Source organism: Theobroma cacao, chromosome 4, assembly GCF_000208745.1.
Source record: "Theobroma cacao cultivar B97-61/B2 chromosome 4, Criollo_cocoa_genome_V2, whole genome shotgun sequence".
Taxonomy (NCBI): Eukaryota; Viridiplantae; Streptophyta; class Magnoliopsida; order Malvales; family Malvaceae; genus Theobroma; species Theobroma cacao.
Genome location: NC_030853.1, coordinates 9596553 through 9612098, shown reverse-complemented (window position 1 = coordinate 9612098; position 15546 = coordinate 9596553). Strand labels below are relative to the sequence as shown.

Genomic DNA, 15546 nt, shown 5'->3' with positions numbered 1-15546 from the left:
TCTCTCTCTCTCTCTCTCTCTCTCTCTCTCTCTCTCTCTTTTATGCTGGAAGTTCCTGCAGGGCCCAGCTACCTTGTAATTATTTTATTAATAATCGAAAAGTTAAGTACAAAGGGGAGGGGGACCGAAACCTTACCTCTAGAATTACATGAGCATATGACAGAATCGAAAAAACACTAAAAGTAAGGAAATCTAATTTATGTGCATAACTAGTGATGCTACAGTAAAATAGAGATCACCCACTATTACAAAGTAATAAGGAATTAAAATAATAAGAAAAATAAATAGGGAGTACTACTCCTTTACAACTATCTAAATCGAACATAAGGTAAATTCAGTCCATCTAACTTAAGCATACCATGCAATTCCTTGTGCTTCAATAATTACACAAAGATTCTGATGTGTGTATCCTTGGTTTGACAGGAAATTTGTAGCTTGGTTACCTTCTCAAAAAATGTGTGAAATTCTATAAGAAATACTACTCAGGCACTTTCTAATGGAGGCCAACAAATATCGTATATCGTGGGACCCTTTCTGATATTGCTGGATCATTTGAATCACCACCAATGCATCCATTTCTATCCACAGCCTCTCAATATGCCGTTCTTGACATAGGAGTAACCCTCGGAGCAATGCACGTAGTTCTACCTGCAAACAATTACAACGACCTATATTCTTTGAGAAACCAAAGATAAGCTTACCTGTATGATCTCAGAGCAATCCCCCACTTGCTGCACTATGACAATTCCGAGAACTACCATCTACATTCAATTTATATTCACTTGTAAATGGTTTTACTCAATGAATAATTTGAGAAGTTGTACCATGTTTAGGGGGGAAACAGGAAACCCCACATAGCTGCTATATCTTTGCCTCCTTTCCACTGCCATTGTTTCAAAAGGGAACCGTCATGTAACTGCCTTAACAATTTCATAATCTTCCACACCACTCTGTTCGGATAGATGCCCAAATGCCTGTGCTTAGCATCATTTCTTTCTAACCATAAAAACCAGCGTATGAATAAGGGAGTTAAGATGCGGATATGACCCTTTTTTACATAATCACTAGAATAATACCATGCCCATATAATCTGGGAAATATGTTGAGGAGTCGAAACATAGATTTGAAAAAATTTTGCAAAAAAATTCCAAACCTGTTTCTCTACCGGATTATCCCAAAGAACATGAATTAGTGATTCCTCATAATTACAGCATACGCATCTAAAAGCCAAATGAAAACCTTTTTCCTTCATCCGAAGTTCAACCAGGATCCAATTGTTTAATTCTCTCCATAGGAAAAAGGAAATAGATAGTGGAATGCTTTTGTGCCAAATTAAGGATCCCACCATATTAAGGGATTTGCGCTGCCTTACTGCCTCCCAAGCACTCCAGGTAGAGAATTCTCCATTCGAAGTAAGAGCCTAGTAAGCAACATCCTCTTGTGATCTATCGAATGGAATCTGAAAAATCTCATCAACTAAATTCATAGGCAGGGATAATTTCAATTTATACACGTCCCAAGTATCACCCCATAAAAATTTATTAACATAGGACATATCATTCTGGAATGAAAAGAAAGATGTTACCAAGGGATGGTCTCCCATCCAACAATCGTGCCAGAAAAAAAGCTGTAACCTCCATCGAATATTCTGCAATGTCATAATTTGACCCCCGACCATCTGTTTCCACACTTGAGAGTCACGTAACTTCGGTTGTACATAGTGAGGTATTCGACCCTTACAGTATTTTGTTCTCAGAAATTGTGTCCATAGGCTATTACCTGTTTGGAATCTCCACCATAATTTTAATGTAAAAGCCTCACATACATCATTCAGATTTCGGATAACAAGTCCCCCTTCAGAACATGGAAAAGTAGTTTTAGACCAAGTCACCCAATGCATTTTCTTACTCATAGTAGAATCACCCCACAGGAAGCTATTGAAAAGCCATTCTATTTTCTCAATCACTATCGCCGGCGGTTTGAGGACTTGTAGTAAATACATCAAAAACGAAGAAAGAATGCTTCTAAGCAATGTGATACGGCCTCTTGATGATAAAACCTTATTCTCCCAACCTGAAATACGATCTCGAATCTTAGTAAGTAAAGAATCAAAAAGAATTACCTTTTTCAATCCTTTGTACAAAGGAGCTCCGAGATAAGTAACAAGGAGTGTTTTATGCTGAAAACCAGTCGTATAAGATATGATTTGCCTCCTGGAGAGTGGACAACTAATAGCTGTGATAAAGCAGCTTTTCTGATGATTAATCTGCTACCTAGATACCTGTTCATATTCCTATAAGAAACTCAAAACTTTCTACAAGGCTAAACGACATCCATTAGTGAAAATCACAATATCATCAGCAAACTTAAGGTGAATAATGGGCATCAAGCATCCCGCTAACTAATGCAATGAATTATATCGACTGAATAAAAGATTAAGTCCCCTAGATAGATAATCTGCAACCAAAATAAATAAAAAAGGGGAAATAGAATCACCTTGCCTTAGCCCCCTCTCGGACTTGAAATAACCCACCAGATTACCATTAATAAGTAAGGAGAACCAACAGTTAGAAATGTATGCCTTAATCATACTTATCCAATGTGCATTAAAACCAAAATGCTCCATCATTAAGTAAAGAAAGTCCCAATTTAAATGATCATATCCCTTAGCCATATCCAATTTTAAGACCACATTACCTCCTCTTAATTTAGCATCAATCCTGCCAATTAGTTCTTGTGCAAGCAAGATATTGTCACTTATAAGCCGACCATTGACGAAACCACTGTGATTTTCTGAAATGATGGATGGGAGAATTTTGGCCAGTCAATTCCCCAAAAGTTTAGTTACTATCTTATTTAAGATGGTACATAAACTAATGGGCGAAAATCACTCTGTTGACAAGCATTTGGCTTTTTCGGCAATAGAACTAAGGTTGTTGAAGTAACACCACGTGGAAAGGAAGGACTGTTGAAAAAATCTAGCACTTCGTCAAGAAAATCTTGCTTGATTACATCCCAATAATGATGAAAAACCATTTGGACCAGCAACACTGTCTTTATTAATACTAAAGACTGCATTCTTGACTTCCTGGAGAGATGGAACTGCACACAAGAACTCATTATCAGTGGCGGAGATCTTTCAAGGAATGAGAGATGAGTCAAAACTAGAAATATCGCAAGGTTCTGCCTTCAACAAATTTTAGAAAAAATCATTGGCAGAATGTTGGATTAAGTATGGGTCTTCAAATACATTTCCATCCAAGTCTTGGATCCGAAATATATTACTTATCACTCTCTTTTTCCACATCCTCATATGAAAGAATTTAGTATTACACTCCCATTCAACCAACCATTTCACTCCAGATTTTTGTTGCCAAAAAAGCTCCTTAATACTTAACTGATGGTTGAGTTTAGCATAAGCTTTGTGCATGAGATTTCTATTCAGTGATGATGGATCCTGTTGAAAAATTATTTCTCTCATTTCTGCCTCTACTTATGCCAGCTTTAGCTTTTCAAAAATGTCTCCAAAAATCTACTTATTCCACCACTTTAAATCCCATTTCAACCGCTGTTGTTTGAACCAAAAAGCCATTAAACCTGAACCTTGTAAAGGGGCTTGCCAACTTCTTTCAACAAAAGGTAAAAAATCATGGTGTTTTGTCCAAGCATGTAGGAAGCGAAACGTAGATGGACCCTTTGGACGTGTAGTAGAACAGGAAATTAAAAGGGAGCAATGATCGGACCCATCGTGATCCAAATGCTGCACTCGAGTATGAGAAAAGCATTCTGCCCATTCCGGGTTGTAAACCACCCTATCTAGCCTTTGGAACATATGATTGTTGGTCCAAGTAAAATTGTTCCCTTCAAAACCCGCATCTAGTAAACCACAATCAAGCAACGTTGCGGCAAAGTCCTCCATTGAGCCGCCGTGGGGAGAGGCACCATTCAAACATTCAGCGTAGCTCACAATAGAGTTAAAATCACCACCCACCATCTATAGTCCCGGGATATCCATAGACAATAACCGCAGACTATTCCACAGCTCCAATCTCTCTTGTCTAGTGCACTTAGCATAAACAAAGGAAGTAAATAAAAGGGTGAGACAGCCAAGGCAAGGATAATTTCACATGCAAGCATTGAATACGATCTAGCAGAACTTCACAGCAAACTTTCACGAAAGAAAAAATCCATATTTTTTTAGAACAATTGCTAACTACCTTATCAAAACCAAGTTTCCTTCTAATATATTCTGCTCTACTTATATTTACCATGGGTTCCAAGATTACCATTAGTTTTATGTTGTGCATCATTTTTAGTTTTTTCAAGCGTCTTTGAACCATAACACCTGCCACTCCTCTCACGTTCCAAATTAAACAACTAATCATGGATAAGTTTTAAATGAAGCCTTCATGGAGATGGATTCTTCTTCTTCTGCTCCATCTTTTACCTCCAAGGGATCTGTTGCATTCATAGAATTCCAATTATCAGAGGAAATAAGAGAACTATCTGATTTTCTCATTTTAGAAACTTGCGGATGAAATGCAAAATTTTCACATTTGGGTTTTGCATGGGAGTGCATGGACGCATGCATGTGATCGGCCAGGTCCTTAGCTTGATTAGGGTTGCTGTAAATATCTGCAATGGAAGGCACATAATCATTTTCCATATTAACAACACAAATACCAAGCTCGGATCTTGGGATACTCGAATATCCCTCACTACTTCCGTCGACACCCATTGTTTCTACTGTCAATAATCGACTTCCATCCTTTTCCACTGCCAGTTTCATTTTTGGGTACTTTTCTCTAGATTCTTACATCAAGAGTCCCTCACCATTATCAACATCCAATACAGGAATCAAGTTAGCTAAAACAGGCTTAGCCTTCTTCCTCGGGTTTTATCTCCGAACCATTATATACTGAGCATTTTCAGCAGCCCGTGGAGTGTTATCGGGGTCCTTATTCTGTACTGCTTTACCGCCCTCTGACCCATTAATTTCTCCTCCTTCAGTTGGTGGCAGAGTCGCAACTGCGGCAAGGTCAGTTGCTGCTTGGTTGGTTGCTGCTACAGTGTTTTGGGCTAGCATGGCACTATTCACATGCTTTGTTTGCCCTTGTTTTACGTGTTCCTCTTTATCGTTTCCTTCACATAATTCTAACGCTCCAAAAACGTTCAACAGTGGCGTCGATTCCTTCCTCTGGTCTTGTAAATCAATTCCCAAACCCTTGACGTCCTTAACTCTAGTCGTTCCGGCCTTGCCAACCGGTTGCCATTTCTTGCTCTATTTCGACTAGACTTCCATCAACGGTTTTGTTCTTTTTGCTTCTTTTTGTAGCAAATTTGCATCTCTCTTTTGCAGCTCTTTTCCATCATCTCTCAAAGTCTTATTCCCCGGTGGCTTCCTTAGATTTTCTAATCGATTGCCTAACACCAAACACGTTGAAGTCAAGTGTCCCACATGACAATAATGCTCACAATAATCAAGCCTTTTTGAAAACTCAACTCTCTGTGCGTAGCCTCTAATAATAGCCCTAGTGACCTGATATTTGATCACAATCCAAACCTCTTCAACCGGAGCATTCTTGCAATAATATTCCACACAAACTCGAGCTACACTAGGCCGAGAACCATTATCAGTCACCTCATCAATAAACAAAGGTTTACCCATAGTTTTAGCAATTAACAGCAATGTCGATTTCTCATAAAGATGGGCTTTTAAATTGGGAAAAGAGATCCAAATCGGGACAATCGACGATTCTTTTTCTGCTTCAAAATTTGGGCTCCATTTGAACACCCGCATTTTTTGATTTACTATGAACAATTGCTACTTGGTCTAGATCCGATTGAAATCTTGCTTGTTTGATAAGTGAATTAATACGTGTTTGTAATCTAACCAGCGTATTGCATATGCACCGGTGAGCCCGATCCCCTTGAAAGCTTGACGAATCTCTTGCAGTTTTGGCATACAGCTAAACTTCCCGATAATGGAGTGAGCGAATGGCTGGGCAAGCTTCTGGATCTCATCTTCAAAGAATGCTGTAGCCGACCGATCCTTGTAAGTGATTAGATCTTGTGAGGAAGGGATTACAGATGGCTTGTCTCCTGCTGCGATTGAAAGGAATGATTTTTTAAGAGCACGGGGTGAGGGTGCCGGCTGAGTTTTGTCGCTTATGGCTTGCGAGAAGCCATGAAAGCCTTACGGTTGGTCAAGAATGGATGGCGACTGAAGGTTTTCTTTTCCTTGTAGGTTATGGGTAGACCCCGTTAGGTATGGGGAGGTAGTGGCTGTCGGTGGTTGGCCTTGGGGTGGATTCGACGACCTACCATCCGCCAAACCGTGAGTGTTTAGGAGGAAGGGGAAGGCATGGGAGTTGAGAGCGTTTTCCATTTTCTCTCTCTCTTTCTCTACCATATATTTGAGCTTCACTTACTTTCAATTTTTGTGCAGTGAGAGAAAGATTGTTGTGTTAACAGTAAGGTCATTGTAACATTTTATGATTGTTGCACATTGAATGAGTCCATTGTATATGTTTGTTAATGGGTTTTACTACTCTCTCATGGGGTATGCTTGGAGTGCAAAAAATTTTCACGATTCATGCCAAATTCTTATTGCCCATAGAATGGATTCATAGCCTTTCTATTAGCTGTAAATATAATTGTTAAATGTTTTATTGAGGTGAATAGATGATGGGTTTTGTTAATTTTTTATGATTGGTTGGGCAAGTAGAAATAAATCCTGGAATTGTTGGTGCAACAACATGCAGTAACTGATAATTTTGGATGAATGCGCTGTCATAGAATTATTTTATTTTATTTTATTTTATTTTTATTTTGGACTGTTGCATTGTGAAATTTATGATTATGGGAATGTTATATGAATGTTGTGAGGAATATAGAATTTATGTTGCACCTTGCGAATTGAGATTGTAAATTAAATTAGTGCTTGTGGATCTTTCATATTTTCATGATTGTGCACACAACACTACTTGCATACTTTTACTCTGGATTTGTTTTGATAATTGAATTTCTTTTGTAGGAATGGCACCCAAACGATCCAAACCAAGCTCTAGTGGCACTTGTGACAGATCGAAGTTCATCTCTACCGATGCCTCTGTGAGATATCTTATATCGTTGATCAACAAAGTGCCAATTCTTGAACTAAGGATAGATTAAAGGCATTTAGAACCATACCGAGCTTATAAATTATTAAAGCTCCTTGAATATGAATTATGATTTGACGTAGACATATGGAATGAAGCAGGCATGATGGCCTAGTTTGTGGATATGTGTTTCGTCCAATGGATGAATTTTGGATGTTGATTTGATTTGAGGTTGAGTGGAGTCCCATCCCCTTATGACTTTGTTCTATGCCTGTAGGGATGGTGGTAAGCAAAAATGGTGATATTAGTCCCACCCGTGATTCCCGTTTGTAGTGCTTTGATGCACTTATCTAAGAATACTCCAAGTGATGCCGTCCATTAAGAGATTACTCTGGACGATGATTCTAATTCTTTGTCCGTTGCTTCAGCACTCACGTGATATGACTCTCCGCTAATGGCTTTTCCTTGAGCGTGATTTGACTCCAATTCTTAACCATCGAGCATGATTTGATTATGTCTAATGAAGGACTACTCTTTCAATTATGATATGAATTATGAGTGAAGTGACATAGCCTCGGATAGGCTTAGATAAATTTAATCTAGATTTGATATGATACACCAACGACTAGAGTGTGTCGTGGAGAATGACTTTGAATGGTTTAAAAGATAAACCTAATGATTTGTATGATAATTATGGAGATTCCTAAAGGATGATTGATATGCCCTTAACCTTGGAGATGTGTGCTAGAATATTTGGTTGCACTGATAGTGCATTACATATATATGTATATATTTGCAAATTATACATGTTAAATTATTGCACCCCTCATTGAGTATCAGAAGACTTTCCTATTTGCATAACATGTGTAGATAAATAGGCCACAAGACTGTGTGGCAAGGATCATCCATTGACAAACCAATTTTGGCATTCCGTAGGTCCCATTCTAACACATCCACTCCACTAAGTATGTTGTAAGCTTCCACTTCACATTCGGTTAAATGTATATGTAGGCAGGATGTGCCATTTGAACTTTTGTAAGGGTTGTTAAGGGCAAACTCGATTTGATGGCCAATGTATGGCCTTATGAATATTATGTATGAATTATGTGCTAGAGATAATGTTTTATATTTGCATTTAAATTTTATTTAAGAATATTTGGTTATGAAATCCCTCAACTATGTGTTATGTGATTTGAAATTCTGAGGCTTGTCTAGGTCTCGTAGGCTTCACCTACCTGGCTCATTCACTGATCATAGACCCCCAAATTTAGGTCGTGACAGTAAATTTTAAGATGGAGATCCAAAGTGCCATAAAAAGTTAAAGGTGGATGCAAGCTAAGGCATGAAGTGCTTTATGCATGCAATCTCCTAGGATTTGACCAACTAGTTTCCTTTGATGGCTCAAGAAAACTAAAGTAGAAAAGTCCACAACCATCCTAGTAGAATAACATGTGATAGATTTAACTTTATGCGATATATTAATTGCTATGCATGCTATACAAATGAAACCTAAGAAGTAAAACTAAAATCCCTCATAAAATATTAAGTCACATGTTACACATGATTAAGTTGCCTTCCTCCACATAGCAAGATAACCCTGTTGCTCTTTTAAATGGAGGCTTGTTGAGCTCACCCTAGGTCACACTTTTACACAGTATGTTTGAGCTATTGGTGGGTCTTACTCAACTAGTTTCATAAAATCCGAATGCTTGGAAACATGATTATTATGGAAACCAAAGGCAATGGTTAGGCAAAACATATATGATATGTTTAGACAATGTGTTGTCACCTAGGTAATCTAGGAGTTATACAGAGATAAAATCGATAAGCTTAGTTACCTACCTAATCCACCTATCATGATTTGTTGGGCACATTCAAAATCATGATTAAAATGAATAGGGATCCTAGCCCACTAAGAGAATCCTTATAGAGATCTCTCGAGGTGATATGGAAGGTTATCATCTTGAAGAAAATAGCAAGAGCAACCAATTTAAGATTAACTATCCCATTTAAATTGATTATAATATGTGAATACTTATATATGCTTTTTAAATGTCTAGGTTGTTAGAATGTGAATACACATCACTTTGCACTGCATATATGATGCCATTATGGAATCCGGGGCCAAAATGTTTAGACTAGCCTATCAAGTTGAGAAACGTTTTTAAACATCTATTAAGAATATATGTAATTAAAGAAGATGTCCTTGCCTTTTTGACAAGGTCAAAGAATGAGAAGCTTGTAAAGTTTCACCTTTAACCATGTATATGATTGAAGTAAATCTAGCTACCACTGATCCCTCATAATGGGTATTAGATACTGGATGTGGGTCACACTTATTAATGACATGAATGTTCTGGAAACGAGTTTAAAATTAACAAAGGGAGAGGCGGTCTTAAGAGTAGGAAATGAAGCAAAGGTTGCTGCATCAGCTATAGGGACAGTTGCCATACCTTTACCTACTAGGTTGATCTAGGAATCAAGAGACTGCTATTATGTCCTTTCCATATTTCAAAACATCATTTTTATGTCATACTTAGCACTATATGATGATTTTGAATTTAGCATTAAGGGCAATTGTTGTTCTTTCTCCAAAAAAAAAATGTAGGGACACATTCAAACAATCTCTATATCTTTGACCCTAATAGACCTATACTCAATATAGAGGTCAAAAAAGCATAGAAAGATGTTCCAAAACTATCCTACATTTGGCACTATAGGCTTGGACAAATTAATGAGACTCGCTTAACCAAGTTACACAAACAAAGTTATATCGATCCATTTAATTGTGAATCTTATGGAATGTGTAAGTGTTGTCTCTTTTGTAAAATGACCATGTTACCTTTCACCAAGAAAGGCGAACGAGCTTGGGTGTTGCTAAGACTTCTACATTTGAATGTATGGGGTCCTATGAATACTACTGCTAGAGGAGCATACTCCTACTTCATTTCCTTCATAAATAACCATTCTCACAATGGTTATGTGTTTTTGATGAGATCTAAATTTGAATCCTTTGAAAAGTTCAAAGTATACAAAACGGAGGTTGAGAAACAAACTAGGAAGAGTATTCTCACTCTTAGATTTGATCGAAGAGGAGAATATCTTAGCCAAGAGTTTCAAGTTTATCTAAAAGAGAATGGGATTCTCACATAATGGACTTCTTCAAGGACTCCACAACACAATAGGGTGTTTGAGAGAAAGAATAGAACATTTTTAGACATGGTTAGACCCATGATGAGTCGTATAGATCTTCTTATATCTTTCTGGGGATATGCCTTAAAAACTACTACCCTCATACTGAACCATGTTCTTATCAAATTAGTAGATAAGACACTATAGGAGATATAGAATGGGAAAATGGTCAACTTGTATTATGCCAAGATTTTGGGATGTACTACTTATGTGAAGCGTACAATGGTTGATAAGCTAGGAACGAGATTAGACAAATGTAAAATTGTGGTATATTTTAAAGAAACAAATGGATATTACTTCTATAATCCCACTGAGCAAAAGATGTTTGTCTTAAGGCATGCCACCGTTCTTAAAAAGAGTTTTTAGTTGAAAGGGCTAGTGGGAGTACAGTTGTACATAAAGAAGTTCGAGACCCACAAATTAGCATTCCATTGGAATTTGAGCCTAAGATTGTGACATCTAATGTACAACCACAATCTCAAGAGGCACAACCACTAAGAAGGTTTAGTAAGATATGTCAAGCTCCAAAGAGATATGGATTTCTTTGGGAAAGGGACGTATTTCCCATAAATAATGAGCCTGCAACCTATGAGGAGGCGATGTTGGACATTCATTTTGAGAAATGGCTAGAAGCTATGAAATCTAAAATGGATGTCGTGGATACCAACCAAGTATGGACTTCGGTGGATCCACTTGAAGGGATAAAACCCATTAGGTGCAACTGGGTCTTTAAAAGAAAGATCGATGTAGATGATAAGTTGCAAACCTTTAAAGCTAGACTGGTAGCAAAAGGTTACAAATAAAGACAAGGAATTAACTTTGAGGAAACCTTTTCACCAATTGTTGTGCTTAAATTCATTAGGATTTTGCTTGCAATTATCACATACCATGACTTTGAAATATCGCAAATGGATATGAAAATGGTGTTCCTCAATGGGAATTTGCAAAAAGAAGTGTACATGGCACAACTTGAAGGTTTTACATTCAATGTTAATGACAACAAGGTGTGCAAGCTTCTAAGTCCATTTATGGACTTAAGCAAACTTCTCGAAGTTGGAACATCCATTTTGGTGAAGCTGTAAAAGGGTTAGACTTCATCAAGAAAAAGGATGAACCATTTGTCTGTAAGAAGGCTAGTGGGAACGCAATAATCTTCCCAGTGTTTTATGTTGTTGACATATTGCTCATAAGAAATGATATACCGTTGCTGCAATCTGTGAAGATTTAGATGTCCAAATAATTCTTCATGAAAGATTTAGAAAAAACAACCTTCATTCTAGGAATAAAGATCTATAAAGATAGATCTAAAAGGTTGATATGTTTCTCTCCATCCACATACATAGACAAGGTGCAAAAATGGTTTAGCATGATGGTGTCCAAGAGGGGACACTTGTGTTGGGATGAACCCTGTAACCAATTGGGATTGGTTGAGGCTTGATTCCAATCATGCAATAGTATCATTCATGTTGAATGATTAGAGGTTTTCCTTTATCAATAAGGCATTATTTATAATGAGTTATAAGTCTAATTGGATGAAGTCCATGAGATTAATATGCCTTGCAAGGAAACTGTAATGGGTTGCAGTTATGAGATTCCTCTGCATCAAAGCATAATCTCAAAATATTCTTTGTCAATGTATAATTGAGACTGGACATCAGTGATGCTTAGAGACTGGTATATTCTATGTTCCTTACTTTGGTAGTAAGCAATCGATCTCATAGATTGAAGTATAGAGATACTTGGAACTAGAATATAGGTGTTTGCCTATGAGAGCAAGTTCACTAAACATGACCCGCCATAAGAAGTGCATTTGGTAATACACTCTTGTGACTATGCAACACTTCTCATGTGTTAGTTGTGTAACTAATCCCTAGACTTGAGACAGCAGGTTGTCTTATGTGTAGAGTGCTATGCTTTGATTTCATCCCTATGGGTGCCTAACCAAGGATGCTAAAACAAAATGCTTTTGGGTATAGTATGAATCATGTGAAGGCAAATGAGTGGTCAAGATAGGAATCATCACCTCAAGTGTTTTAAAGGACATATCCTATAAGTTCTTGGTTAACATTAGCTTATTGAAGTCCTTGGCCAAGGCGACATGGAAATTATGAAAAAGGTTTCATAACTCTCTATAAAGCTAATGCTATAATTGCAGGAACAAATATGTAGGTCAATAAGAGTAAACACTATACCAAGCTTTTGTCATCTCCTGGATATATGATGAGGGAATGAATTACACTGATAGACTGTACACTGAAAGGTTGTCAAAAGACACTTTGACTCTCTCAACAATTGAATGGCCATGATGCATTGCTAAAGGCCAATCTTGGTCTATGGAATTGATTATAAATTAATTGATTGAAATTTATATTAATCAATTAAGTCATTAATCAATTCCATTGCCAACATGTTGGGAACCTAATGGGTCACACACAATGATTGCATTTGAATTAAATTAGGAGAGTCACGATTTAAGTTCGACTTACATCACATGCTAGGTAATCAACTTCTATAAACTTAATTAAAAAAAGTTTAATTAAGTTTTTGGCATAATTATAAATAGTTATAATTATAAGACCTTGATTGCAAAATATAAAGGAAATTAATTTTAATTTTAATTTCCAAGAACTTAATTAAAAGAGTTTAATTAAGTAATGGGCCCAATATTATAATGTGTTATAATATTGAGGGCTCAATTGCAAAATTGAAGCTATTTTAATCTAACTATATAAGTCACTTTTTAACTATTTTCCATATGAGAGTTTTTCATAATTGAAGAAAACGTAGTTTTTGTCAGAAAAAGAAAAACGTTTTCTTTCATTGCCACCGCTCCCTTTGTGTTAAAGAGAAGATTTGCTTATGAAGCAATTTTCAAGAGAGGTTTGGCTAAGATTATGAAAAAGAAGAAAATGACAATTATTGTCCTCTTTGCTAGCACAAAGTATAGTTAAAAACTTCCTCCTTTGTTGAAGGTTCAAGTGCAATCATGTGTACTACCATTGGAGGCCAAGCACTTGATTGGTTAGGGTTTTTGCTCCTTGTGGTGTTTGTGGGATTGCTTCGGAAAGTGCCATTGTGATTACGAAATTACTTGGCAAGGTAACATTCTAAATAATAATTTATTTTGTGTTTTTATGTGTTAAATATCACTAAGGTGATCCATGGCTGGAGGCATGTTTTTGTTGTTTAGTTATAAAGTTTTAATTTTCTTTCCGCTGCGTATTTTGAGCATGCCATCCATAGCCAAACCCATCAACTTGCTTATGTCACAAGGCATCTATCTCTCCAAGGACATGTGTCCATGAAACCAAAAGAAAAGAGATCGCATAGATAAGATCCCATATGCTTCATAACAAGATATATCATGTATGCGATGCTTTGTATTATACTAAATGTATCTTATGCTTTGAGTTCCATGAGCAGATACTAAGCTAATCCTAGTGAAGGTCACTGGATAATTGTAAAAAAAATCCTAACGTGCTTACAAAAAACTAAAGATGTATTTCTAGTCTATAAATGAGGCGAACTCTAAGTTAGGTTTATGCAGATACAAGCTTTCAAATTGACAAAGATGATAGCAAGTTCCAAAGTGGATATCTATTCACACTCAATAGAGGTTCTGTATGTTGGAAAAGTTCCTAACAAGAGAATAGTGAAGATTCTACAACCAAGGCCGAATACATCTCTATGTTTGAGGCAGCAAAAGAGGCAGTTTGGATTAAGAAGTTCATTACTGAACTAGATGTGGTTCCTAGCATTATTAATCCAATACTTTTGTATTGTGATAATAATGGAGCCATTGCACAAGCAAAGAAACCAAGGTCTCATCCGAAATTTAAACATGAATTGTGGCATTACTATGTGATTAAGGAAATCATTGGAAAAGGAGACATTTACATAAAGCGTATACCCACTAAGGATAATCTTGCTAATCCTCTCACTAAAGCATTGTCCCAATAGAAACATGATCGTCAAGTTGAGAATATTGGTTTTAGATACATAAATAATTGGTTTTAGTGCTAATGGGAGATTGATAGTATGAACCCTACAAGCCAATCTATAGTTGCATGAGAATTGCATTTTTGAGATATTCATGCATCACATTTTGGTTATTCGTAATAACATTGAGATAGTTCTTTATTCATAAGTTCGTGATTTAAGTATTATTTATCCTTATGTAGATAAAGCCCATGGAACTATATATGCCTTGCAAAGGAATTCTATTGGGATACAATTATGAGATTCTTATGCATTATAGCATTGTTTTGAAAAGTCCTTGATCATTGTATTATTGAGACAGGGCATCAATAATGCTTGAAGATCGACACATGCTATGTTCTTTACTTGTGAAATAAGCAACCGCTCTCATAGGTTGAAGTATAAAGATACTTGGAAATAACATGTGGGCGCTTGCCATGGATGAGGAAGTTCATTGAACATGACCCGACATGAAAAGTGCGTTTGGTGTTTCACTCTAGTGTCTATGCAATGCTTTTCATATGTCAATTGTGTAACTACTCCTTGGACTTAAGACACCATGTTGTTTTATATGTACAGTGCTATGCTTTGATTTCATCCCTATGGATGCTTAACCAAAGATGCCAAAATAGGATGATTTTGCGTATAATATGAAGCATATGAAGGCAAATGAGTGCTCAAGATAGGAATCATCACCCTAAGTGATTCAAGGGGAAATATCTTATTTGTTCATGGTTGATATTAGCTTAATCAAATCCTTGACCAAGGTGATTAGGAGATTTTGAAATGAGTTTTATAAGTCTCTATAAAGCTAATAATCTAACTGCAGGAACAAATATGGAGGTCAATAAGAGTAGACACTACACCAAGCACTTATGGTCTTCGAGATATATGATTTTTAGTATGAGCTTGCAAACCAATCTCTAGTCGTATGGGAATTACATTTTAAGGTATTCATGTATGACATTTTATTAATTTATAATAATTATGAGGTAGTTCTTTATCCATAAGTTTGTAATTTAATTACTTTTTGTACTTATATGGATAAAGCCCATGAAACTATATATGCTTTACAAAGGAATTGTATTGAGATACAATTATGAGATCCTTATGCATCAAAACATTGTTCCTAAGAGTTCCTAATCATTGTATTATTGAGACAAAGCATCAATAATGTTCAAAAAATTGGCACAAGTTATGTTCCTTACTTGTGAAGTAAGCAACTGCTATCATAGGTTGCAGTATAAAGATACTTGGAACTAGCATGTGGGTGCTT

The 15546-nt window shown here is 36.6% G+C and overlaps 1 protein-coding gene across 1 annotated transcript; it reads right to left on the bottom strand.

The window, feature by feature from the left end:
- Positions 5291-5800, bottom strand: LOC108661565. The gene has a single exon (XM_018118998.1). It carries the CDS (start codon positions 5798-5800, stop codon positions 5291-5293), a length of 510 nt encoding a protein of 169 aa, XP_017974487.1.